Below are 27,086 nucleotides of genomic sequence, written 5' to 3' on the forward strand. Positions count from 1 at the left end.
TGCAATGAGAAAAAACTTTTTTTTTAAATGAAGCATATAAAAGTGTTTTTAATTAAATGATGAATAGTGGATAATGGCGAAAGGACTGTTCCGTTCATCTGTTGTCACATTAAAAAGACACCCCCAAACCGTGGCTTGAAACACCAGCGCTGTTTGGTTCGCTCATGAATCTGGGGCCCACTGGCTAGGCCAGGCAGCTGTTGTTTGTAGGGGGGTCTCCTAAGGTTCCAGTCAGAGGGCGGCCAAGGCTGCAGTCACCCCAGAAGTGTTCTCATTCACGTGCTCAGGGTCTGGGCTGGGAGACCCAAACAACCAGATCCCCAATGAGCTGGCTCCACTGGGCGTCCACCTCTCTCTCTGTCTGCTGTCCCCACATGGTCTCCCCACATGGCGGCTCAGGGTGGCAGTCTTCTCTCTCTGTGGTGAAATGCTCCCAGCACGGATGTCCAGGGGAACCGGCAGAGGCCACGTGAGCTTCTGGATCCCAGCCTCACAAGGCTGGTGGCCTCTGTCCCACTGCATCGTCAAAGGCCAAGGTTTAAGGGCAGGGGTTTTTGCCTCCGCATCTCGATGGGAAGAGGGAGAAAGAATTGGTGGGTGTTTGACAACCATCATGGGGACAGAGGACAACATCGTAGGAGGGTGAAAATCGGGAAATGTGGGAAAAGGCCCCCACGGGTTTTGCAAGGCTTTCTCACCTTGGGTTTGCCTGACTTCTCGTTGATTCGGTTCCCAGTTCTCCACATTCTGGGAAAGCCGGGCCCTTCCCCACTTCCCGGCCTCTGTCCCTGCCTTTCCTTCTGCCAGGCGTGCCAACCCCCCGCCTGGCAAATTCATCCCTCGAGTTCCAGTTCCACGGTGCCATCTGCCAGGAGGCAGCCCTCCCTTCCTGCCCTGACCACGAAGACTGTGAGTGCCTCCTGGGCTCCTTCTCCTGCAGCGAGCAGGACCCCACGCAGGACGGGACACCAAGAGCCGCCCAATCACCGATGCCCCCCTTCCTCGGAGGCAACGGCAAGGTTCAGTGTGCAAGCACAGGGTTGGTCTCAGCTCAGAGGCTGGCACCCGCGTTTATCCCTGAGGATGCCTGGGGCCTGGGACTGACCCTTGGCCACACCCGAATGAAATGCATGAACTCGTGATTAAGAGGGTCTTACACTGGTGTCAGAGACAGACCAGAGGCTGCCGGAAAACAGCCTGTCTGCACCATTTACAGAGCGGGCACCAACTGATGGGATTTTTTGGGTTTTGAGAGAGAGAGCATGTGCGAGTGGGGGAGAGGGGCAGAGGGAGGGAGACAGAATCTTAAGCAGGCTCCACACCCAGTGCGGACCCGACGCAGGGCTCAGGTCCTATGACCCTGGGGTCACGACCCGAGCTCGTATCAAGAGTCAGATGCTCAAGCGACTGAGCCACCCAGGCGCCCCCACCAATTGACAGTTTGCACCCGGCTCCTCTTATGTTCTTTTGGTTCCTGAAACTGAGCCTGGTGCGGCCGTATGACCAGCAGGGTGTAGAAGGTCCCTTTGGATGAAGCAGTGGCCCCGAGAGCTGGGTCTCAGGGAGGTCCCACGTGCATTGCTGGTCCCCTGCTCTCTCTTCTCCCACCACTCGTCTCCCGAGGACTGCAGATGTGGGGGGTGGCAGGGGAGCGCTTGCCTCCGAAGGCAGGCCTGGAAGTGACAGTTGGAGGACTGGGTAAGACGAGCAGGACTGCTAGCCCTTCCCCACACACAGACCCAGGCCCCTCCCCGCCCTGGGCACAGCCGCCCCAGCTCGGGACACACAGAGGAAGAGCCTCGATGCTGCCCTGGGCAGACCAGCCTCTGCAGGTCCTTTCCAGCCAGCAGAGCAAGGGAAGGGGTCACTGTCCCCAGGGAAAATCCAGGGCAGGACTCATCTGTCCCCAGCCACCAGCAGCCTTCACCCAAGGGTGCTCCAAGCACTCTGGCTAACTCTGTGTCCCCCCCACCCCTGCACTGCCCAGCAAGCGTCACAGGACTGCTTGGCCCGGGGGTGAGGGGGGCAGCTGAATACTCCCTTAGACCCCCCTTCCCCTCCACAGCCTCTCCCTGTTCTCTGCCCCCGGGTTCTGATTTGCTGATGAGCCAGGGCTGAGAGATCTCCTGTTTGGCAAACCTCAGACGCGAATTTCGGATAGATACGAGGCTTCAAACCCTCCTTACCACCCCCTGCCCCTGGCGCCGGGGGAGAGAGCCCAGACACCGGCCGCTCCCCAACACAGGGGACCAGCGGGTCTTACTTACTTCCACCGGTTTGGAGTCCCGGCCACGCTCAGTGAATGTTTCTGTTTAAAACCGCAACAGGACGCTGCAGGGGCCGGGCCGTAGCCCCCAGCCTCGGGTGGGTCATGAATACTGTACTTAGTGACTCCAGCCCCATTCTGCAAACTGAGCCCTTCTCTCTAGCGGCACCAGCACCACATCTGGAAGGGGTCGCTGCCCGGGCACCTTCACGGCGCCAGACCCCCAGCCTCACCTCTTGCCCACTCTTCCCTTCCTTCCCCGGATGGCGGAACAGTGGTCTTGCACAGTGAGGGTTCTTAGAGACAGCAAACAAGACCCAGTTTGGGGAGGGACTGGGCCACAGTCACAGGGACACCAAGGCCTTGGCAGCTTGGCCCCCACCCCTGGTTCCGGCCACAGCAAGAGTCAAAGCCAGAGCTCACGTCCACACAACCCTGGGCGAGGCCAACCAGTAAAGTCCTGACCTGGACCAGGACCCTGGACTGACCTGAACCTGACATTTCCTCTCACTCTAACCTTAACTTGAACTCCAACCTTGACCCTTATTCTAATCTGACACTGACCTTGCTTCTGACCTTAATCCTAACCCCAACACTGACCTTGACTCTAACCCTGAACTTACCCCTTCCCCAGTGGCCACAGGAGGGCAGTCCCTGCCCCTCACTGGTCCCACGGTGGGCGGCCATCCCTCTGGGAGAGACGACAGCTGAGGCCACGAGGCTCACTTAGGTCCCCGCTCAGGGAAGGCTGGCCTCCCTTCAGCATTGCTAAGGCTTCTCCAGCAGCCCCGCGCCCCTCTGGCTGCCCCCCCACACTCTCCCTCCAGCCTTGTCCAAGGCTGCAGTGGGCAAGGGGTTTGTCTGGGCCGTGCCCTGGCTCCCAGCACCCTTGGGGGCGATCAGAATAGAGGCCTAGTCAGAACTGGCATCCCTCTAGATGCCTGGCAGCTCCCATTCTCAGTAGCTGTGGACTCGGCTTCTCCCGCTTCCTCTACTCCCTGCCATTGGTCCCTTTCTGGGAGGACAGCTGGCCCTTCTCACCTGGGGCCTTGTTGGCCACGTCCCAGATTGTAGCCTGTGCAGGGAACGGGGCTGGCATCCAAGAGGCCCCTGGTGAGGCTCGCTGACTGAGGGAGGGAGGTGGGGGGCTTCGTGGGGCCCCTCTGTGCCCTGACCGATCACCAGCCACAACTGGTCAACAGGTGTAACCTGGCCGCCTCGTGACATTTCCTGCTGTGGGAGCGCAACACCCGCGACAGATTAGCGCCCGGAGACAACCTGCTGGACTGGCCACATTGCTGCCCGGTGTGGTGCCCCGGGGACAGGAACCTGAGCTGGGACAGAGAGGGCGTTGTCTTTTCCCCCCTTTCTGAGGGTTTGGCAACAACTTCCCGGCTGCTCCTGGCCTGAGCGTGGCCAGCCCTCCGTTCCACGTGGGTCCCTGCCTGTGCTGGTCACACCCGAGGGGCTTCTGTTTTCACAGATGAATGCGGACCCGGCCCGGGGCTGGGGTCCTTCACAGTCCAACCTTTCCCAAGTCCACCTGTTTCCACCCTCACGCTCATCGCCATCGCCGCTGGCCCAGGGAGAGGCGGAGGGCGTTGCTGCGCCTGGAGATCGCGGGCAGAGGAGCAGGCACCCGCCGTCAGGCACCAGTAACACGACTGGGCCAGGGGGCGGGCCCTGGAGCGGGGCCGGGGGGCTCATTCCTTGGGACATGAGGGCCTCACGTGAGCTGGCCCTGTGAGGACGGAGCAGCCTGGGACCCAGGGGACCGGAGGAGGGCGCGTGTGGGGCACAGAACGACGAGGGGCGGGAGCTGGAGAGCAGGCGGGGTGGAAGGGAAATGCAGGTGCAGGAAGCAGGAGTTGAGGGGCTCCACGGGAGGCCGCATGTAGGCCCAGGGCTGCCGTGGAAGGGAGGGGGTGGTCAGGCTGTGACTCCGACACGTCTGCTCACTGAGAGGTCATTTAATCTCTCGGGTGTCTCTCAGCCCCAAACCCAGGCCCCCGGGGACAGGGCTGGTGCGGCCCCGTGCAGCCTGTCAGAAAGCCGCCTGCAGGTGTCAAGGAACGGGCCCCTTGGGCTCGCAGCTCTCCGGCGCAGGAGATCATGAGGTCCTGGTGGCCAACCTGACCTCCCGAGACGTAGGACCCTGCAGCCGAAGGGGCTCCCGCAGCAGCTGGGAGAAGTCCTCGCTGGGGTCCCCGCAGGTGACCCGTCTCCATCAGCCTCCCGAGGCGCCCATGGGGCAGGCGGGCTGCCCGGTTCCAAGCGTCTCTTCTGTGAATGCAGCACTGACCTCGGCTGGCAATGTCCTCACGGTCTCGGGTTTTGGCTGCCACAGCGCGGCCGCCCTCGGCCTCTCCCGTCCCTGTCCAGAGGCTCCAGCTCCGCTGGTACCGGGCAAGGCCCGGCCACAGGGCGGGTGGAGGGGTCCTGGTGAATCGGAGCTACAGTGAGAGTTCCCGGATCCTGACGGAGGCCGGGTGGTGTGGGGGGCTGGGGGGAGCTTGGGGGGGGCAGCCTCTGGGGTGAGGCTGCAGGCGTCCTGCCACTCAGGGCCGCCTTGAGGCAAGCGTGTTCTACTCGCCAAGGGACAAGAAGGAGCTGGGCACCGTTGAGAGAATTAAAGTAGCAACGGCCCCTTCCTGGGTAAGCTCGAAGGCCCAGGGCATCCGGATATCCTCACTCTTCCTGCCCTCCATCATCTCAGGGTCTGTGGGTGCCCCCAGCCACCACCAGCCCCCCACCCTGAGACTCCTGGGGGGGCTTCTGCCTGGGGCTCAGGAGCGGCTGGACTTTCCGAGAGCCTCCCTCACGGGCCTCGGGGTCAGTGCTCATTTACGGAGAGCACACCTGGAGCCAAGGACGGTGACCTGAGTTGCTCACGATCCAGGGCACGGTGGCAGGGCGGCTGTGGCGGCCGGGCCCAGCTCTCCCTCCAGGGCTGCATCCCTGCATAAATCCACCCTCTCCCCGTGCTTCGCCCCTGGACTTCTTCAGATCAGTCACCCCGCCTATTGTCACACGTCTCCTGTGACCGGGCAGGGGGAGCCCCCGCAGGTCACCAGGCGGAAGCCCCTCGATGTGGGGAGAAGAAACTGAGGCCAGGCAGGGGTGAGGCTGCCCCAAGACCGAGCTCCCGTGTCTCTCGGTCCCACACGGAAACTATTGTGGGAACAAAGTCCTCCCCTCCCCAAGGCCCCTGAGACCCCCTGGCCTCCCCCTGCCCCTGCAGGGTCTTGAGCCTGGACAGAACACAGATGGCCCCATGCCACTGCTGTCCCCCTGCACACGGGCCCGTGGGCTGCAGGCATGTGGCTCTTAGGACCTTGCCCGAGGCCACCCAGCAGGTCAGGGTGGACTGGGGTTTGTCCAGCCCCGCAGCCCAGAGAGACCAGCTCAGTCCCGGGGCAGAGTCGGGAATGAGGCAGGTCCCTAGGAGGCCACCCGTGGACAAAAGGCCTCGTGAAAAGCGGCCTCACTAGCAACGTGGAGCCTCTGACCAGGAAACAGGGAACACCACCGGCGATGATGTGAGAATCTCAGCCCGGCAGTCTAAAAAGTCAAACTTCCAGAAGGACTCCGGGATCCAGCAAGACGGGCGGAAGGTCCGTCACAGACCATCTAGTCTGCTGGTAAACAGACGGCGATGCCGAGGCCCCGCGAGGTCCGTGTGGGAGCCAGGCTCGGGCAGCAAAAAGGCCGGTGAGCCGCTGCAGGTCAGGGAGGTCATCCGACACCGACCTAGGGGCAGGGCGAGGGGGAGGGGGAGCCCCCGGCTCCGGGCCCACGCGTGTCACTCGCCCTCGGCCCACTGCAGGCAGCAGCAGCGTCTCCCTGGAAGAAACTAACTGCCCCTCGCCTCCAGGAACCACCTCCAGGGGCCCCTCCTGTCCTCCGCTCTGTGGGCGACGAGGGCCAGGCCGGACCATGGCGGCCCCTCTCAGCTCTGCGGTCGGCCCGGGAGCGGCCGGGCTACCAGGGCCGTCTGGAGTCCCCGCGGCCGGGAAAGCGGTGCAGCCTCATATCTTCCTTCTGGATGTGCTCGTAACAGGACTGGCGGGAAAGAGGCGAGGGTGAGTGGGGAGCTGGCCTGCGGGCCCCCAGCCCCACACAAACACGGCCCAACACCAGGGAGCACAGCCGCCTCCCGGGCCGGGAGCACCACGTCTCCAGCTCAGCCCCCAGCCACAGTCTGCAAGGAAGTGGGGCCTCCCTGTCCCGGTCCGCTCAGAGATGCAGCCTGGAACATGCCCAGGGTCCCGGGGCCCCAGGGCTGGGGTGAACTGCGGGGCCTCCCCCCCCCTCCCCAAACAAGGGCAGGCCCGGAGGCTCGGTGAGGCCCGCCCCGCAGAAGCACACACGAGCAGTGAATTTGGGTTCATCCCCACCATGCGCCCGGGTCTGTCCCACCGACCAGGGTATTTTGGCCCCAGTCCACCACCTCTGTCCCTCACCTCCAGGGCCGTGAGTAAGAAGTCATACAGGCCTCCCGTGTGGATGGGGTCCATCATGTCACGGATCAGGTGGATCTCGGCTCCCAGGTGCTGGATTCTGGAGGACATCCACCCCCGCAGTGAGAGGGAGAAGGGGCCCATCAGGGGCAGGCACCGTGCGGCTGGGGAAGGAGCCCCGGCCTGGGTGGCTGGACACCTGGGAGGTGGTCCCCGCTCTGCTCCCCACCCGGGACCCGAGGCGGGCCTCTCTGGGCCTCCGCCTCCCGCTTTGTACCAAGAAAAGCTGTGCTCAGAAACCTTGATGTTGAAGGCTTCAGCCTGTGTCCTGGCTGGGGGCCGGGCAGGGTGGGAAGGGATCATCCTGCAGCCCCCCCACCCCAGCTCCCAGCCTGGCCGGGCCTGGCCGGGCCTCACCGGGCACGTGACACCACGTAGATGAGCAGCGGCAGCAGGTCGTCCATGGGCAGCTTGTGCTCCTGGCCCAGCACCCGCGACACGGTGGCCTCAATTTCCCCGTATGTCCTCTCCAGCACCTCCAGCTTCTCGCGGGGGTCCACCGTGGTGCTGCGGCAGGGTAGCGGGCTCCAGATCGAGGCCCCCGGGTTCAGTCCCCACCAGGGGCCCCAACACTCCCGCCTCTGGTCCCCCACCCTCCCCAGGGCACAGACTCACATGATCTTCTGCAGACACTCAGTGGCTGACAGGAAGCACTTGTCCCTGACCAGGGAGAGTCTCTGCATGGTGAGGGGGGGGGGGGGGGCAGGGAGCGCAGGTTGGATGAGGCCACGGTCCGCCCCCCAGCTCCGTCCCTCTGGCCCTCCCGGGGCTGGAGCTCTTGCCGCCCACCTTTCCCCATCACTGGCTCCAGCACAGCCCCGCCCAGAAGCTCGAGTGACCCAGGGTAAGTCACAGCTCCACCATGAGCCTCAGTCTACTCAACTGTGAAGTGGGATAAATGGTCTCCAGGAGGTTGGGGGGACCAAAATGGATAGAGAAGATAATGATTCCAATAGCCGATAGTCACTGGGTCCCTATGGGTACCTATTTCGGTGGCCCCCGGACCCAAGGGCTTGTTGAAACACAAAGAGGCCTGAGCAAACCATGGGGGACCCAGCTCAGGGTTCAGGCCTCCCTCCTACCTGGGGCAGCTAATGGACCCACCTTCTCACCTGATTGGTTGTCAGCGTGAGGTCCTTGAGGGGCCACAGGTGCCTGAAATTAAACAAGTATGACACGGAGCCTCTGCCAGGAGGAGGGGGCAGGGTCTGAGGTCAGAGGGCAACCCCCCCATATACCATGTCCCGTAGCAGGACTGAGCGCAGGAAAGGGGTCCGCAATGGCACCCTGGAGCACCCGCATGGAGCCCAAGGCAAGGGAGGCTGGGACAGATCCCTGGAGAAGACGGCCCCCCCAAAACTTGGATAGGGGTGAGGGGCAGCGCTGTGGGCCAAGGGACCCTATGAGCGAAGTCCCAGGGGTTGGGCCAGACAGAGAATGACAGCAGAAGAGACTGTTCTGGAGGCTCGGTGAGCCAGTGCAGGCTGGTGAACAGGGAGGGATGTGGGTGCCATTCAGTGCAGCACCAGGCAAGGACTTGGGGAAACAATGGAGCAGGGAGGCCAGCAGGGAGGAAGCAGCACAGAGGCAGCAGCAAGAGTTGGGGAGGAAGGAAGCTTGGGAAGCAGTTGGCAACCAGGTGTCTGGGCTGGTGACCAGTCAGATGCAGGAGACATTCACGATGAAAGGGGAAACAGGGTTTTGGAGGGGGTGGGTGGGAAACACCATCGCGGTGTGACAAGGGAGACCAGGTGTGGAAGGAGAGGTCCCATGCCCCCCATTGGGCAGGCGGTCACTCATAGTATCGACGGATGAGAAGGGGCACTGAGGGTAGAAGGGACCTGCTCCCAGAACAGTCCTCAGTTTCCCCTTGAGGATCTCCCTTCCCCCCACTCTCAGTCCAACTGCTGGCAGCAGGACACCTGCCCCAGCCCCAGTGGCAGATATTGAGGCAGGCTGGCCACTGTGGGCCACAGCCAGCATTTAGGGGCAGGCTCCAGACGCCGGCCAAGCCAGTGAGGGACAGCTCCCGGCTGGAGCTGGGAAGGGGACACCAGCTCCCTGGGGCACAGTGCAGGGACTGAGCTGGTAGAGTATAAACCTTGAATGGCTGGTACCCTGTGTTTCACCATAAATGGGAGCCAGAGATACATCCAAAGAGACGGTGTTTCCCTTCACCATGAGGTTAAATAGCTAGATCCAGCCACACCTGAAACCCGCCACACCAGCATAATCCTAGAACTTCATGGGCACCCAAGCCAATTAGCACCACCCCCTTTTTTGCTAAAGACAATTTGAACTGCGTTTCGTATCCTGTGTACATGGGGGCCCTGGCAAACATGGCAAGGAGGGAAGGCTTACTTCTGCACGTCCAGGAACTCAAGCAGCTTGGTGTCGGGGAAGAGGCTCAGGTGGGCAATGCCCTGGCTGTAGAGACCGTCCTCCGTCTCATGGAGAAGCAGGTAGAGTGTGAAGAGCTCCGAGTAGAAGCTGGGCAGTATAAGGGGCAGCACCAATCCATGCACCTGCACGTCCCTGAGTGAAAGTGGCCAGGACAGGTTGGGGCCAGCAGGGTGGGAGCCTAGGGGGTAGGGACCACTACTTGGGCTGCCCCTCAAAAAGCCCACAGAGCCCCTTGTCCCCCAACAAAGTGTCCCCGCCCCCTCCATTCTCTAGAAAGCCCTTCCTAAGTCTGTTCTTGGTCATTCCCTCATTCGGTTGAAATCTGGGGCCTCCCGATTCTCTCATTTGACTCACAACCAAAATGGCAAGTGGGGTGGGATTTGATCCCCATTTGACTGAAAGCAAAACCCGGGCCCTGGACAGACAAGGGACTTGTGGCAAAGCACTCAGCCGTCATTCCAGGCTAGTCCAGTTCTGCCGCCTGGTTTTCTAGGCTTCCTAGGACTCCAGAGGGGAAGTTCTACCCAACGTCTAGCTCCGTTTCCCACGCATCCTGCAGTGGGATCTCTTGGCCTGAAACCTAAAGGCAGGAACAGCAAAGTGTGGTCTTGGGGGACTAGGGAGACAGGCTTAATGATGCAACTCCCGTTCTGCACGACCTCGGGCTCAGCCCCTGCTAGGCCTGTCTCCCCATCTGTGTGCAGGGAGGAGGGTGCCCGGGGCAGCTGCTCACCCCCTGCACACCCGAGAGATGAGCCTGGGATGGCACGTCCCGAACAAAGATGCATTTGATGCATTGTGGCGGGGCCTCCTCCCAGGTCGCTCAAGGAGCAGAGGTTGTGGGTCATTCTGATCTTCGTGGTCAATGAACAATGCGTGGTCGATAGCATGAGCCCCGAGATTTCCCCAGAAGTCCCCCCTCCCCCTATCCTCCGAAGGAGGCTCCAGAGGCTTCCCTGGACCTAGCCCCAAGGGAGCAATCACCTTGTCTCTGTATCTTCGTCTTCCTCTGGAGCCTGGCCCTTGCGCTGTAAGGCCACCTGCAGCAGACCCCTGCAAACCAACAAGAGGGAGAGCTGGGCTGCCACCTCCCACGGAACCCGAGTCCCCAAAGGACAGGGCAGCGGGCTCTGCATCCGCCCCCGCCGCCAGAGCCGTGGAGCGTGAGGCCCAGAGCCCCGGCTCCCAAGCCTCTGCGGTTAGGAAGCTGGGAGTACAGGGCGTCAGCCTGACAGCGCTGGAACCCCACAAGAGAAGGAACTACAGCATCTAGGGCCCCCATCTGTGACGTTAGATGGGGTCTGAGTCCAGAGTCAGGCTCAGCCTGCAGGGGGCTGGAGCTCCCCTGGGGTCAGGGGTCAGCTCAGGGCCCGTCGAGGCTCCGACTCTGGCTCCAGGAAGTCCGTGCTATAATCTCCCTGCCTTCTAACCCCTTCGCTCGGCCTCCGGTTCTTTCTCAATCCAGAGGCACCGTTCCTGCCCAGGGGGCTAGGCAGAGCACCTGACATCCGGGAAGAGCAGAGCTCTACCTCTACAAGGCTGTGGCTGTCCCCAACAGGCCACCGAGCTCACCTGTAGGCGGCCCAGAGCTCCCGGGCATGCTGCTTCACCTCCTCCTGGGCCAGCGCCTGCAGGTGCTTATTGGCCCCGATGCCGGCATACGTGGCCTGGAAGGTCAGCATCAGCCTCCGGAGCAGCTTTCCCAGGGGGTGCAGCGAGTTGCTCAGAGCCTGGCAGGTGCAAAGGCAACAAAGAGGTGACCGGGGCCGGGGGCTGGAGCCCCGACAAGACTCCCAAGACTGCTCCCGTTTCACAGATGAGAACACTGAGGCCCTCTGAGCAGAAAGGGTCCCCGGGCTGGCCCCTCAGGCCAGCACCAGGGGCAGTGAGGAGGCCCCCCTCCCCGCAGGCCCCCCTGCCCGAGGGCCCTCACCTTCCTGAGGCACTGCCGCAGGGCTCTGGGTTCCCGGTGCCGCAGCAGCTCATCCAGGACGTCTTCCATTCTGCCCGCGCGGTCCTCGGGCTGGGTCCTGGGGCACCGCGCACACACATCTCTCACCCACACCTGGGTCCTGGCCTGCCCCCTCCAGGAAGCCTTCCTCCCCAGCCCACACGGGAGTCCCACAGACCCCCAACCCAGGCCCTCCGGATGCCCCGCTGGGCGCACGCGTGCCTGCACTCACGCATACGCCCGCGCCTCACCTCTCGCAGCACAGGTACTCCTGGGACTTGCGAAGCTCCCTCGAGTTCTGCACGTGGAAGCCCAGCAGGGCCTCCTGCAAGTCCCCAGGGCAGCCGGCGCTAACGAAGTCCCGGAAGGGGCCGTAGACGCCCTGCCAGCGGCTCTCCGCGGGGAAGGCGCCCACACCTAGCTGCCTGTGATGGAGGTGGCGGAGGGTGGGAGGCAGGGATTGGAGCTGCGGTGGGCAGGACCCCGTCCGGGCCCTCGGAGAGAAGGGGATGTCCCACCTGGCCTAGAGTCGGAGCCCAGGAACAGGGGGGCGGACCGGGAGGGCTGACCTCCAAGGCTCCAGGAAAAGAAAGGAGAGGCAGAGAGAGGGACAGAAAGAATCTGCTCCCCGGTGGAGAAGAGAGAAAGGGACACACAGGGCCCTGGAAAGGAGACAGAAAGATCTGAAGAGCTGGAGGCCAAGTCCAGACAGCAAGGTCTGGCCCTAAGAGCTAACGGGCCCAGAGTCCAGGATCCCCCTGCCTTGAGACCCCGCTCTCCCTCCCACCCCACCTGCTTCCTTCCTGAGCTTGGTCTTATCTCGGCCAACGGGCCCGGGGGGTCTGGCTGCATGTGCCCAGCGGAGCTCTGCACTCCCACATCACGCTCACAGATTTTCCTACACCTGCACCCCACCCAGGCTTGGTCAGGCCTCTGGGGTTTGCTGTCTACTCCCAGGTCCTGCTGTCAGGGAGAAGAAGCAAGCAAAGAGGAAGGGTCTAGTAATCAACTCTTCTCCCCCTCCCTCCCCCCCCGCCCCCACATCTGAAATGCTGTCTGTGATCCGTACCTTGACAGACACAGCGAGAGTTGCCACTTGAATGAACTACAGTTCTCCGAGGAAGAACTCTGTCTCCATGGGAAGAAGTCTATCCTCTTCTCAAATACCCCATGAGAGTGACATGAAGTCCACTTAGCAAGTTTCCTTCTTCACCTTGGCCACCAGGGAACTCAGAGCCAGGTTCATGCTCAGCCATAACCACTGTGACGCCTATCTGTATGTTTCTTTCCTTGAAGTCCAACTCGCACTTTTATTTTCCATTTTATTCTTGTCTATGTGTGTTATGTTACAAACTGTCTCGTACCCTTCCCAGAAAAAAAGCAGGGCGGAAGCAAAGCCTGTGCCTAATACTTTTCTCCGGTTTTGTGGTGTACGAAGTTAGGCCATAGCCCTTGATTCCAAGGGTCTCTGACTTGAGAGGGCTGTGTGACCTGGGCCCTCAGAACTGAATAAAGAACGAAGAGAACGTACAGAAAAGGCCCTCTGACGAGACCTGAGCCCTTGGGGTGGAAACAGACACACACAGACACACCCCAGTCAGGCTCCAGAATGCACGGGCCGGGCGGCCAGCCTCTTACCTCTTCCGGGTGCCACTCGGTTCTGGCGGGAGGGCAGCCGTGTCCAGCACGCCCTGGGTATGCAGCCCTCCTCCTGGCCCGCTGCCAAAAGAGCCCTCCAGGGTGAAGCCATTGGGGAAGGTGACCTTGCCCTGCAACCAGGGAAGGAGACAAGGACGCCTGTCTGTCCGTCCAGCTGCCTTCCCATCCAATCATGACAGGCCTCCTGCTTGTCCATCCTGGGTCACAGAGGCTAGCACCTGGTGGGTGGCCTTCCCACCATCCGCTCACTCTGCCCCACCCTGAAGGGCTCCTAATCCCCTCACCTTAGAAGCCCCTGACCTAGAGCCGTGCCAACGGCCCAAAGGGTCACCTCAGGTGGGAGACTGGCAGGGAGAGAGAAAGGGACTCTCAGGTCACAGCAGGAGAGCCACTACTGTGGGACTTGGTGGCAGGGGATGGGGGGAGGAGGTAAGTCCAGAAGTAGGAAGAGGCCTAGGCAAGGCCTGAGGGCCTGCTGGCCTTGGGAGGGACAGTCCCTGCCTCATGAGTGTCCCATTCATAGCACTCGGGGCCCACCCATTAGATGCCTTAGTGCCCTCCAGTCACCAGGAGACTGAAACAGCCCCACATTCCCAAAGGCCCAAGCAGGGACCCAACTGCCTTCTGCTGGGTCAGCCCAGGCAGGAACATTCTGAAGGACACTAACTCCAAGGCACCAGTGCTGGTGGAGGGGGTGGATTCCCAACGAGGGGCCTGTAGGGAGACACGGCCAGGCCGCCAGCACCCTGTGCACCAAGGCAAACCCACCTGTCCCCTCTTGACTCTGACCAGGGTTCAAAGTCCACTTCCATGGCAGTGCCCACCTTCTGGACGCAGTGGACATGGGAGGGGCACCTCCCTACCTTCACCCACCGCCCACACCCTCAGCCCTGGGTCCAAGTGGGGAGATTACAGGCTCCAGCCAAGGCTTGGCCATGAGGGGATAGGTCTCAGTGGCCCTCACCTTCCCCACAAGGGTCAGGTCCCTGGTGAAGGTGCCCTCATACAAGGAGTCGTCTTCAGAGAGGAGGATCCCTGGGCCCTAGGGAAGGAAGCCGGAGAGAGTCAAAGCAGTCAGTTAGGAAGGACCAGGAGATGGGGCCTAGGGAGGGGCCAGCAGGAGGAGAGGAGGCAGGCATCAACCCGGGTCCTGAGCCCTGTCACACCTCCCAGGACCGTGCCTAGGTGGGATGCCAGCCCTTGGCCTGCTAAGCCCTGAGCAGCCGTTCCTTGGACCTCATCCCTGGGTTATCCTGAATGACTCCCTGGGACCTGGCTCCTCCTTTCCAGTGGCCTCTCTCAGGAGGCCTCCTGGGTGACCTCCCTTCCCCACCCACAGCTCAAGAAGTCCTGGGCTTCTCCTCACCCATCCCCACTTCCCTATCACTGACCCAGGGGGCACAGTGGAACCAACCAGGCTTCCTTGTGGCATTGGCCGCCAGGAAGCTCAGAGCCAAACAGGATCCAATTTGTGTCCTATCTGAATCTATTTTGTGTCCATTCTTATCTTATTGTCCCCCTTCGATCCTTCCCACATAAACAAAGGCACAAGCCATAATAACAGTAACAGTCACCAGGCCAGACATGGGGCAGAGCACCTGGCAGGGTGTGAGTGAGGCAGGAGGCGAGGGCTGGTGTTCCCCGGGCTCAGGAGACCTGGTGACACTAGGCAGGTTCTCTGACTTCTCTGAGCCTCACATCTGTCAGTCATACACTGGGGACGATGACATGATCCGCGGGACCACGGGGAGGATCCCACGAGATCGTGCTGGGAGGCTGAACCCAGAGCTGGGTGTCCAGTTAAGAGTCTATCAATGTCAGTTGCACTGACTGCTGGCATCATCCTCACCATGCACCTCATTCTTGCTGATTCCACTGTGCTTACAGTAAGTAGTTAACCTGAGGTGCTGACGGGGAAACCGAGACGGGAGGGGCAGGGACTCGGCCAAGGCCAGGGTAGGTGGCTGGTAGAACTGGAATCCTGCTAAGGTTCTGTCTCCCTCTAGCACCTAGGAACCCAGCTTCCGCCCCATCCAGCACCGCCCAGCCTCTGCTTAGCATCCGGACCCTCAGAGCCGGGGGTTCAGCCCCAGTGCAGGGAAAGGGTGGCTCAGGATACACGCGGGTCACCCCACTCACCACCATCTTGTCCGCCTGGAAGGTGCCCTGGTAGCAGACACCCGCCTGGGTGACCATGACCCCTGGGCCATGGCGCTGGTCAGCCTGCCACATGCCAATATAGCGCTCACCCCTGGGGGAGGAGCCAGAGTTGGATCAGAGTCGTTCCTGGGCACTTTTAAGCCGGCAGGGCTGGGGTCAGGGGGTGAGGGTGGTGAGCGGATAAGGAGCAGTGATATCACCTGAATCTACTCAACTCAGACATGGGGCAAGTGAGGTCAGGACCTCCAAGAGAAACAGAAAATGGGGGAGGGAGGGAGCCTGCCTGCGGGGCGGCGGGGGGCGGGGGCGGTATCCTGGCAGGCTTCCTGGGGCGAGGTGGCACGAAGGATGATGGAATGCAGAGCCATGGAGGTAGGAGCCTCCAACAGGTACGACAGGTACAAGGGGACATTCAGTGGTCTAGAAGGCTGGTCTAGGGGGGCATGCAGGCAGCACGGCAGGGGTGAGGTCAGAGAGACAGGCAAGCCTCAAATACAAGGCCAAGGACCCCGGACTTCCTCTCACAGCCCAGAGAGCCTGGACGGGCTGTGATCCCTACACGGGACTAGACTGGGGGGTCAGAAAGTCCTCCTGGACAGCACGAGGAGGGGCCAGTCTGGGAGCCTCCTTAATCAAAGAGATCAGGGCTCCCTCATCCTGAGCCTCAGCGACAACCAAGGCCACGGAAAGGAAGTGAGTGACTTCAGAGAGACTCTGAGGGGGCAAACGGACGGGACGCACTGACCACAGGACCCACGCCCTGCTCAGTCTGGTGTGTGGGGGTCTCCTGAGCCCCCTGACCCTGCGGGGGGCGGCCGTGGAACGCTCACCTGTCACCATCCTCCTCAATGCCGTAGCCGCTCTTCTGGCCCCTCTCCCAGTGGCCCGTGTACTTGCAGGGCTGCGGGGCCTGTGGGGGGCTCTCAAGGACCCCGAATCCGTGCCGCAGGCCCGCCTGGAAGTAGCCTTTGTACACCTCGTCAGTACTGTACCTGCAGAGGGTCACCAACAGCTGGCCTGCCTCCCGGAGCTCGGCCCAGGGGACGTGCCCGCCCCAAGAGCCCCCCTTGCCATGGCGCCGAGGGTCACTTACTCACAGATGCCGTAGCCACACATGCTGCCTTCCCACCAGTGGCACTTGTAACAGTCAAACTTGTCCTCGGAGGCCTGAGGCACCAGGCGGATGCCGAAGCTGTCAGTGTGGGTGCGTGGGGCGGGGGGGGGGAGGCGGTCAGCACCAGGCTACCACCTTGACCAGGACACCCCGTGACACCCCTCCCTGCCACCAGAAGCGTCCCCACCTCCAAGGGGCCTTCTCAGACAATGAGGAGAATCGCCCAGGTGTTCAGCCGTCTTTTCTTCCCAAGGGCCACTCTGAGGACACCTCCCCCTGTCCCGGCCCCCCGTGCATCCTGGGAGCACCTTCCAGTCCTGACCACTCCTTCCATGACCCACCCTTCCTCGGGGCTTTGGTTTCCCAAAGTGTAATAAGGGGAGCTGGACCAAATGGCCTTAAGTTCCTGCTTGAGGTTCGGGGATTTAGGATGGGGCCAGGCTGGTGACGGTGGCGGGGGTGAAAACCACTCCCCCGCCGGCCACATTCTCCCGCATCAGCCCCAGCCTTACCCGTGCTCCAGGCCCTGGCAAAAATTCCCCACGTGATTCCGGCCATCTGGCCACTTCAGGGTGCCCCTGGAAGACAGTGGAAGGGCACACACATCAGGCCCACCCGACCCGTCCTTCAACACGCACACAGCCCCCAGCTGACCTCCACCACAGACACTCTCAGAGCCCTAGCTCCCCCCAGACTGGATTCTCTGCCCCCACCCAGCCCTTCTCTCTGAGCTCCATGACCCGCAGGGGGCTCTCGGTCCTTCCCGACTCCTGGCACAACTAGCCCAGCAGCCTCAGGCACACTCACCACCCCCCACAGGGAAAGCTCTGGAAACATCCAGGTTCCCTTTTTCCCTTGACCAAAAGGAAGCTCAGAGCTAAACTTCAAGCTTAAGTCAAACGCTAGCCAGTGGCTTCTAGCATCCTCCTCCCCTCTTCTGACACGGCATTGTTTTTTCTGTTTTTTTTTTTTTGTTCATTTGCTTCCTCAAGTCCTTTCTGGAAGCAGGCAAGGTATCAGAAACTAACGTGCTTATGAGCATAACCTTGGCAAGTCCCTTCTGCTTTCGGGGCCCTGGCTTTTCCAGCCGGAGCATAGGGTGGGGCCACAGGGTCTTGAAAAGCCCACCTCCCTGTGACTGAAGCCAGACTCACCCTATAACCTGCCCTGAGGCCTTGGGCAGGTCACGCCAGCCTCTGGGCCTCCAGAACGGGTGATGACACTCGCCCAGGGGGGTCTTGTAAGGGCTGGGGGAGGCTGGGTATCCGCAAACCATTTCCCCCACCAGACGGTGCTACGTGAATATGAGCACTATTCTCCCCCCGCTTCCCGAGAACAGTCACTGCAGCCCTGCAGGCCAGCCGCCTGAAGACTGTCCCACGCCTTCTGGTGTCATCACCCTCACCAAGACTCTACATGGCACAGACCTACTATGGGCCAGGTCCTGTCCAATAGAGCTTAAGAGAGACCGGGGGACAAACAGGCTTGACCAACTAATTCGGAGTAACAGCCTTTGGTTCGTGCCCTCGGGTGATTAGGTCCATGTGGGTCCCATCTGTCCTCAGACTCCCACAACGACCCCTGCCTCGCTCGGCCCAGAGCTCCGGTCACTCACTTGCCATGGGGCCTGCCCCGGCACCACTCGCCCTCGTAGGTGGCCTGGCAGAGCCGACCCTCGGCGCGGAAGGTGTATGCCAGGCAGCGGCAGGTGGGGGGCTCGGGGGGCTCCAGGCCCGCCCCCAGTATGGGGAAGTCCTTCTTCCCACGCAGGGCCTGGCACACAGCCTGAGTCACCTTCCACTGCCAGACCATCTGGTGGGGACAGGGGAAACACAGGATAGGTCACTGCTGTGGAGGCAGCCCCTCTAGGAAGCTCCAGATAGTACCCCCACCACGCCCCTCCCCCTCTGTTCTGTCCTCTGGGGGAAAAGCCAACTAACGGCTCCATGCTGCTCCCTAGGCCCTGCATCAGACCTCGTGTGCAGTTTCGGTGCCTGCCAGGGGAGCCAGACAGAGCCACGGAGCAGGCACCCGCAAAGGCCCCAATCCTGGCTTCACGGGGCCAAGTACCCTGTTCTCCACGGCGCTCTGAGGCCCGACCCGGGCTGACCACCGACTCGCTGCGGCCATGGTCCCAGAGCCTCCGGGGGGTACACCTGTGCCCTCCCCCTGCCCTCCTGCTGCCTTCCCTCACTCCTCCGGCCCCACCCCGCCCCGATTCACAACTCACCCACACTCACCCGGCCCTGGGGGTCCTTGGAGCAAAAGGAGAGCTCTTCCTCAGGTGTGAGGAGATCAAACGTGCACCTAGACAGATGGAGGTGACGAGTAGGCCCCAGCTCCATTCGGAGGGTGTTCTGGGAGGCCCAAGCCCTGGGGTGCGGGCGGTGTCGGGTGGGTGGAGGGAGAGAAGGCCTGGGGTGTGATTGGAGGGGGCCGCTCACCCGTCCTGCCCAGGATCCACCCACACCAGCTTCAGATCAAAGGTGTGGACGCTGTGGCCCTGGAAGGAGATGGGGCACTGGTGTCACCCAGGGCCCAGACCAGACGCTCCCCTCCTGCTCTGGGCCAGTGGTGCTCCAGGCACCAACCTGCTGCCATGCGGCCGGGCGTGCCCAGGCTACTCAGTCCAGCTCTCCCAGCCTGCTCCCCATCTCCCTTCCCATCCAAGGGCCTGGCTGGGAACCCTGGAGCAGCCCCTCCCCCGCCTCCGGCTCCATCCGTGACCCTGTGCTGCTCCTTCTATCTGGAAGGCCATCCCTGCTCAGAGAGTTGACCAACGCCCCTTCCTCTGCAAGATTGCATGCAGCGACCTCCCGCCTGACCTAGGTCACTGCCTCACCGCCGCAGGGGGAGGAGGCACCAGGCCCAGGCCCGAAGGGCAGGAGGAGTGTGCCAGACACAGGCAGGGACAAGAGTGGGCCTGGTACAGGACATGCAAAGGTCCAGAGGTAGGAAAGGGCACAGAGCATTGAAGTATCTCATCGGTGTACCTGGGGCACGGAGTGGAGAGGAGCTCAAAGTGAACCAGATTTCAGGAGATACAGGTTTAGACAGGGCAAGTAGCAGCCCCCCCTCCCCCCAGGCCTCAGCGTCCCAGTCTGCAGGGGAGCCCCAGCCTGGCATTCTGAGGGGACAGAGAAGACAGCGTTATGGCTATCACAAGGGCTATATGACTTCAAGGGTGGGGGATACTACAGGCCAGGAAACAATCCCAAACCCCAGCCCTGGCTCCCCCCTGACTTCTGCAACGTCCAGAGCCCAGGCCCTGGTTCTACACAGTACTTTTTTCTAGAAGCCTCATGTGTGCCTGGATCCACCCAGCCCTCCTCAGTCACCAAGGGCCACCTCTGACCGCCCATCTGGGGCTCCCCTCCTAAGTAAGGAAGAGAAAGAACTAAGAGTTGTCTGGCACCTGCTGAAGACCAACTCGCTCACAAGTGTCCCGTTTTCCAGATGAGGAAACCGAGGTACAGATGGTTAGCAGTGATGGCAGCCGGGACTGGGACGCACTTCGCGCGGCCTTGCCCGATAGCTCACCCTGCTCCAGGGATGGCGGGGCCTGCCGCCCCCCACCCCCAGCAATGACTGCCTCTCGGCCCCCATCACCTCCCCAAGTTCTCGCTCCCCACTCCTTTCTCAGCCAGGCCCCCGACCCCCGCTGCGGCCCCAGGACCTCTGGTCAGCCCCACCCCAACCTGCAGCAAGACCAGGGCATCATCGAAGAGCAGCACGCGCTCCGCCCGTAGCGGGGTGACCGTCACCGGTATGTGCTGGCTGTCTTGCAGGAGTCTGCGAGCAGGGGTGCAGAGCACATCCTGGGGAGGAGGGCGGGGAGGCACAGGGCTCAGGCGCCCCTGTCTCCCACTCTAACCATCTCCCAGAGGCCCCCAGCTCTGTGACGACAGTGGGGCTCCAGGGTCTGGAGGGGGTGGGGGCAGCAAACTTGTCTCAGAGCTTCGCTTTGAGGCCCGTCCCACCTCGAGCCACTGCCCCCGCCGAGCCCCCCACAACACTCACCGGGGCTCTGCGGTCCCTGCCTCTCGCTGGCGATTCTTGTCCCCTTTCTCTGTTCCCCTAATTCTCTACACTGGGTCCCAGGCCTGCCACACCCTCTCAGGGCACAGGGGGCTCCCCCACCGACCCCGGTAGGGGCAGTGCGTACCACAGTGGGTGGTGACATGAGGACGTGATCGCCGGGTGGCGTCTCAGGACAGAGTCAGTTCTGACTGCTTTTCCCCAGAGCCGGCTCACGGCCTGGCCCAGGAGGCACTCAGCAAGTGCCTGAGGACGGCTAGACAGAGGGACCTCACAGCCACCTGGCCCCTGCCTGATAAGAGTCCCCTTTCTTGACCCGCCCTGAGGCCTCAAACTCACTCTCAGCCGGCTGCTCAGGGTGTGCCAGAGGGCCTGCGTGGCGGTGGCCTGGTCCAGCGCCTGCCTCATGAAGGACTCTAGGTTCCCAAAGAGGGTGGCCGCGTGCACCACCAGCTCCCGAGTGGGGTGACGCTGCAGGGACACAGAGCAGCTGGTGAGTGGGGGACGGGGGTGGGGGTGGGGGAGGCCTGTCAGAACCTTCCGCCACCCTGTGATGGTTGCCCCGGCCCTGGCCTGGCCCCAGCTGGTCAGAAGGTCTGGATCTAAGCCAAAGTTTGTCCTTTTCTCCCTGCCAGCCCTTCCTTGAGGGAGAGGCCAGCATGAAGGTGCTTCCAGAGGACCACTGGGTGACACCCCCCCCCCCCCAAAGCTGGACCTGGGCCAGGTGTCCTCACACCCAGTACATGATTCTCCATCTGCTTCCCGGGTCTCTGCTGGCTCCACTACAGCAGGGCCATGTACCTCAGACATGCCAGGGCAAGGCCATGTCCCTGCGAACCCCCCAGAACAGGGCCACGTCCCCAAAAGCATGGCTGTGTCTTTCTCAAGCCAGGGTTCCTGAGTCAGATGGGTCCCCTGAGCCAGGACCCTTCCTCTCCTCCCCCGGCGTCCCTACAAGTGACAGGCCTATCGAGCAGCACCTGGTCGCCCGACCTCCCTGCTACCTACCTCCCCAACGGTGTCCCCGAGGCTCAGCAGGAGGAGCACGTACTGCTGCACGTGATGGGCGAGCGGCTGGCGGAGCGCCTGGACCAGCGTTGTGCCCACGGAGGCCTCTGAGCTCACGCCCGACAGGAGCTGCCGCAGCGCCTTCCGCTGGCCCCGCCAGTACTCGCTGAGTGGAGGAAGGGCCACACCCCACCTTCATCCCCCTCCTACGTTCTGTCCCTGCCACCATCCCCCGCCCAAACCCAGCTAATGCCCCCAGATCTCAGGAGCAGTCCCTGACCCCAAACCGCTCTCATATCACAGGACCACGGTCGCCCGATTGGAGATTCAACGGCAATATCTGGGGGTGAAGGGATCATCGAGGACAACCACCCACCCTGAACAGGACGGCCCCTCCTTCCCCTTCCCAGGGTCGGCCTTGGCTGGTGGATATCTGGATTTGGCTCACAGCCTCCATAGACTCCCCCCCCCCCCACCTTCCGGTGTGGATCAGCGTGGAATTGTTAGAACCAGGAGTGTTCAGGATGAGTCATGGGCTGTGACACGGGCCGCTGTGGCCATGGGACTTCCCCAGCCTTCCCTCCCGGACACCCCCACCGACTCAGAGCCCCCACCCCCGCATCCCCGCAGCACCCTGTGCTCACCTCCTCTTCTTTGCTGCCTTCTGAAAGGCCTGCACCACCACGCAGCTAGTGTAGGCTTCGATGTACCTACAGACAGCACAGGAGACACCCTGCAGGCCCAGCCCACGACCTCAGATCCAAACCCCTGCCCTTCCGGGGTCCTCGGACCCCACTCACCGAGTGCGCGCAGCCCTGGCCCAACCAGATAATTCTAACTCAGTCTTTCCTCCCTGGGAGGCCCCAAGGCTCAGGTCTGGGGTGTCTGTGATTGTGCCAGGCTAAGGCCCCAGGCCCTGAGGCTGACCCACCCCAGACCGAACCCAAACCTAAACCTGACCCGGGGAGCCCTCGGCCCAGGACGATCCCCCGCCTTCCTCGCCGCCGTACTCTACGTGGACCCGTAGAACGCGGTCGGCGCCGCACAACAACAGCAGGGATTCCAGCCCGACGGAGTCCTGGTGGCACAGCCTCCTCCTCAGCGAGTGCAGGCTCTCCTCCGTCACCTCCCAGAGCTGCTGGGAGCTCTTGTGTAGCTGCTGCAAGAGCCGCAGGCACTCTCTGCCCTGGGGGTTCGAGGGCTCTGGAGGAGGGGGGGCGGGGCAACCACGCTGTGAGGGGGCGGGGCCTCTCCGCCTCGAGGGGAGGGGCCCCCACAGCCCAGGAGCCTCGGCCAGGGTTCTGCATCCTCCTAGGGGTCTTTGGCTCTGGATGCGAAGCTGACGTTTGCCCCCCACTAAGCAGGGACGGCACGTACACTAACTCCCCCGAGTCTCTGGACTTCCTGGGGTCCGGGATGCGGGGTCTGTAAGGTCCTATGGTCCCCTCCCTCTCACAGATGAGTGGACAGAGCCCCTCAGTGGAAGGCACCTGACCAAGGTCACTTCACAAGTGAGACCCAAACTGGAAGTAAAAACTCAGCATCCTGCTTTCCAGCCGTGCCCTGGGTGAGAGCAGGCTGAGAATCCAGGCAGAGCATCAGGTCTGTGCCCTGGAAGAGGTGGGACTTTGACTCTATGTACAGCTGAGTCTGGGCTAGGGATCCGTGGCCTGGCCCCTTGGGGTCCCTTTGAGAAGGGAGCAGCCGGCGACCAGAGGCAGAGCCCCAGTCCCGAGTGTCTCCACTCCCGTCTGAGGCTGAGCAGGCTGTGCGTGCCTCGGACAGTCTAACGAGCTAGGTCCCGGGGCCCCAGGATGGTTCCTGCGTCCCCCGCCCTCCCACTGCAGAGCTGAGACTCACCAGCCGTGAGCAGGGGCTGGAGGACGAGGCTGTTGATGCGGGCGAGGGTGGAGGAGAAGACCTCCTCCAGCCGCAGCAGGGCCTCCTCCTCAGGGCTGCACATGGCCAGAATGCTGGACTCGGGGCCTGCGAATGGGGCACAGACCAGAGAGAGGGCGCCAGCGAGAGCACAGTCAGTGCCACGCTCTCAGCCCACGTGCCCGGGACTGCCCACAACAGAACGGAGCGGTGAGCCCGGGGCCGCCTCAGAGGGGAATGCCTGGACCAGCCACTGACCCCTGCCCTGCTCTGCACCTGGGCCCAGCAGAGGGGACCTGATGGAGAGGCAGCCAGGGCTCAGAACTGCCTAGGGAAACACCTCTTTTTAGCCAAAAAGGCAGGTGCTCCTCAAGCCCAGTTCTGGCCTGCTCATTCCCCTGCTCAAACATCCACCATGGCTCCCGAGGTTCAGAGTAATATCTAGTGGTGCTCTGACCTAGCTCCCCCTCCACAGAGTCTCTGGAAACAAGGACACACTGTCAGAGGAGCCCAGATTTTTTCTCAAGGCCATGGCTCAGGCCAGGCAGATGGGCACAGTGAGAGCAAAGGATCACGGGCATGAGGGCCCAGGCTCCACGCGTGGCCCACCAAGAGTGGCCAACGTGGCCAGTGGAGGAGTTATGGAGGATCTCAGGGCAAGGGAGCGTGGTAGGACCCAACATCAGACTTGGGGAGATGGATGTGGTGACAGCTGGAGAGGAGACGGGGCCCAGCAGTGGGAGAGTGAGGTCAGCAGAGGTGAGAGCCAGACCCTCCGTGCCCCTCAACCTGGCTGACCCTGCTGTGCCCAGAGGAAAGAGGTAGGGGTTGTGGGGGCGGGCAGGTGGGCTTGAGTCTTTGGACTCCCCACCATGGAGTGACGGACCCACCAAGCAGGCAGGGATCCCCTGAGAATGTGGCTCTCTGACGAGAGGGAGGGTCAGCAAGGGGCCTGGGCTCCAACCCACCCCCACAGCCAGGCCGCAGCCTCCAAACAGACACAGCGCTCTTCCACCAGAGCCGGGTGCCCTCACCGAGCAAACTTCATCTGCCCGAAGGACCAGACCACACATCTCAGGGTCTCTTAGCCTGACACCCTCAGACTGCCTGTCCCTGGCTCTGACACTCAGAGGCTCTGCCATTAGCTGACCTAGGTGGGATGGGAGATATCATCGGGGTCGCCGGAATGGGCAGGTGACACAGGTGGAGCCCCAGCGCCCTTTCCAGGCCCCTGACAAAACCTACAACTCCCAGGGAACAGGCTCTGGGGCAGCAGGGCGGGTGCCTCAGAACTCTGGCCAAGGGCCCAGGCCCCGGCATTCCTGCCCCACCTTTCCTGCTGCTGCTGCTTCAGGAGGGCGAGGCCTTGGGAGGGACCGGCAGGAAGGGGAAGCGGCCAGCTGCCCAGCTGTGGCCTGCTCTGTGGGCCCCTGTGGCAGCCCCAGTACCTCCCCCCACCCCACCTGGGGCAGAGGGGCAGGTGGCTCCAGGTCAATTCAGGCAGACCCGCAGAGCTCAGCTGAGGGGCCAGGGGTACAGCAAGTGGGGCCCGGCACCCCCCCCCCGACCCTCCCCCATAGCTCCAGAAACTGACAGAAGGGAAAGGCCCTTTGGGGGGTGGGAGTGACCTTTCCATCCTCAGTTGGCAGCCAGTCAGTAGGGGGTGTGAACTGAGAGGTGAGGACACTGGCTAAATAAAGGTGGAGGAAGAAGGTGCAGCCAGGACAGGAGGTGTGGACTAGGAACCAGATCAGGGCGAGTGGAGACCTGCAGTCAGTAGCTCGAGGCCGAGAGGCCCTGAACACCAGGCATCCCCCACACTCACACTGACCTGGGGTCCACCCCAGCCACGTTGCACCCCAGATAGAGCTCTCTGCCCCTCTCCACCTCAGGCGTCCCCCACCCTTCGCTGGGGGGCTGGCAGCTACCCTTACCCTGGACCCATGGCCCTCACCTCAGCTGCTCCCACAGGACCCCCTGCCAACCCCCTACCCACTGCTCAGTCCTGGCCATGCTTGTCCAGAGCCCTGCTCCCCTCTGGGCTTCAGTCACCTCCTCTGTGAAATAGGGGTGCGTTTAGATCAGAGCTTTCAAACTATGTGAGTCCTCCTTAGAAATGATAAACTGGTGTGGGGAGTTGCTCTGGGTGCAGAGACCTGGTCCTCAGCCTCCTTCACCGCTCAAAGCAGCCTAGGGACCCTCCGGATGAGTCTTACAGACCCAGACTGGCATTTACTCCAGGACCCTTCCAGATCTGTGGCCCCAAAGGGACGTCTCCCTCTAAGGAACTGAGGTACACTGCTCAGAGAAAAGGCCAGAAGTTAAGCGTGGCTGGCGAGGCAGTGGTGGGGAAGGCTGCGGCTGAGGTTGGGGATCTGGTCTGGTGGTGCCCAGGGTCCCCACTCCCCAGCTAGAGAGCTTGGGCCTTCATCCTGGAGGCAACCAAGAGAGTGAGAGCAGGGAGCAGACCACGCAGGAGTGTGTGTGTTTGGGGGTAGGGGGAGGTGCTGAGCCATAACGTGAGAGGGACCCAGCAGGAGTAACCCCTGCTCAAACCCGTCACACCCCTAACCCACCGGGCTCTGGTCACGAGTATGGCCTCCATACCCTCTCCCTCCACCCAGTTCTAAGGTTCCTTGGTGTTAGGCTGCACATGAAGCACCTATGGAGAAACTGAGGCCGAGGAAGGCAAGAGAGGGCTGAGACACTATCTGTAGAGCATGTCTGTAGAGCATGTGCACGGCTCAGACCCAGGCCTCTGGCTGCCGGTCCTGCCAGGTCACCTGAGTGAGGTGGTTCAGAAAGGCTGGGCGACTTGCCTCAGGGCACACAGCAAGTTCCCAGCAGGACCCAGCCTCCTACCTCCTCAGGCAGCCTTGGTGCTCACTGTGGGGCAGGGTGAGCACAGAACTGGCTAGTCTTGGCGTGCCCAGGTGAGTCAGCTGCCCGTCCCGTGTCGATCTAACCAGCCACCAGACCTGCTGTCTCCCCTGCATTCCTGGCCTCTCTCCACGCCTGGTCGCTCTCAGGCAGGGTCACCGAGGCCTCCCTTGCCCTCTCCAAGACCTGGACCCCCGGGGCCCCTCAGGCCCCTGGGCCACACCCTGTCATGGCACCCACTCTGGTATTTCCTGGTGTGGACAAGCAAGGAAGTTTTGCTTGCTCTGGACGTTTTTTTCCTGGGCTGCCCCAGAGTCCCCTAAAACAGCCCAGTGGTAGACACAGGACAGAGGAACTGCCCCAGGGTGGGGGTGCTCAACTGTCACAGCTGACCCCTCAGTCTCCACTTTGGCTTCTCCCCCCAGCACTCCTTCTTGGGCTCTCCATGCCTCTAAGCTTCTTGTCCTATACGCCCCCACCCCCAACCCTTCTCAGTCTCTGACAGTTTCCCTGCCCCTCCCTGCCTGGCACACGCACAGTCACTGGAGTTTCCCAAACATGGGATCCTGTCCCAGCCACCAGGCATTGCCCATGCCGGTCTCACTGCAGGCGTCACCTCCTCCTGGCAGTCTCTCAGGCTGGATGGGGTCCGGGGGCGGCGGATGGGATCCCCTGCGCGGTGCACGAACCCCGGGCGCTATCCCTGCGCTGCCCCTAAATCCGAGCCGGGTAACCGCGGGGCTGGGAGAACGAGGCTGAAAGGCCGAAGGGCCCTGGCACGGGGCGGGGAATGGGGACGGTGCCTTGGGACAAACTCAGACGGCCCCCATGTGAGCGCCGCCTGGGACCGAGGAGCCGTGGAGGGACGGCGACGCGGCGGCCCGAGGGGGCGCTAGGCGAAAGTCCCACCTGGAGTGAGGGGCAAGCGGGAGCACAGGAGCCCGCCCACAGACGCGCGACCTCCGCCCCGCCCTTACCTGCGCGGTGCCGGTGCCCGGAGCGGGGAGCGTCGCCGCGGCCGCTGGCTCCCCGCCGCCCGCACGCCGCCCCCTCCCCGCTGCCCCGGAGCCCGCCACGCCCACTGCCCCGCCCCTCGCCACGCCCCCACCGCCGGCCCCGCCCACCCGGGTTGTTGCTCGAGGAAGCTGGGGCGTGAGCCGACCGACCCGCCTAGCGATCTACGCGACCCCCGCACCCCCGCCCGAGGTC

General features: G+C 62.5%; 1 protein-coding gene across 2 annotated transcripts; it reads right to left on the bottom strand.

The window, feature by feature from the left end:
- On the bottom strand, nt 1-26,959 carry ALS2CL (ALS2 C-terminal like). 2 transcript variants are annotated; one of them, XR_008420183.1, is made up of 26 exons: nt 26,855-26,959; nt 22,980-23,105; nt 22,130-22,322; nt 21,764-21,829; nt 21,120-21,285; nt 20,451-20,582; nt 19,772-19,891; nt 18,518-18,576; nt 18,314-18,380; nt 17,689-17,885; nt 16,586-16,651; nt 16,053-16,151; nt 15,790-15,951; nt 14,939-15,050; nt 13,764-13,841; nt 12,779-12,909; nt 11,392-11,565; nt 11,123-11,219; nt 10,762-10,919; nt 10,174-10,242; nt 9,148-9,321; nt 7,891-7,941; nt 7,402-7,463; nt 7,144-7,293; nt 6,730-6,826; nt 1-6,328 (listed from the first exon to the last, which is right to left on the bottom strand). XR_008420183.1 is itself a non-coding variant. In XM_053896921.1 (26 exons), the coding sequence occupies exons 2-26, from the start codon at nt 23,080-23,082 to the stop codon at nt 6,248-6,250; spliced, it is 2,856 nt and encodes a 951-aa protein (XP_053752896.1). In that variant the 5' UTR covers nt 23,083-23,105; nt 26,855-26,959; the 3' UTR covers nt 1-6,247. The 2 variants fall into 2 exon arrangements, 1 of the variants encoding a protein (XP_053752896.1); XM_053896921.1 differs by having other exon boundaries at nt 7,899-7,941.
- Nucleotides 26,960-27,086: the final 127 nt, after the last annotated feature.

Source organism: Panthera pardus, unplaced genomic scaffold (assembly GCF_024362965.1).
Source record: "Panthera pardus isolate Hobbes unplaced genomic scaffold, ASM2436296v1 HiC_scaffold_8, whole genome shotgun sequence".
NCBI classification, from domain to species: domain Eukaryota; kingdom Metazoa; phylum Chordata; class Mammalia; order Carnivora; family Felidae; genus Panthera; species Panthera pardus.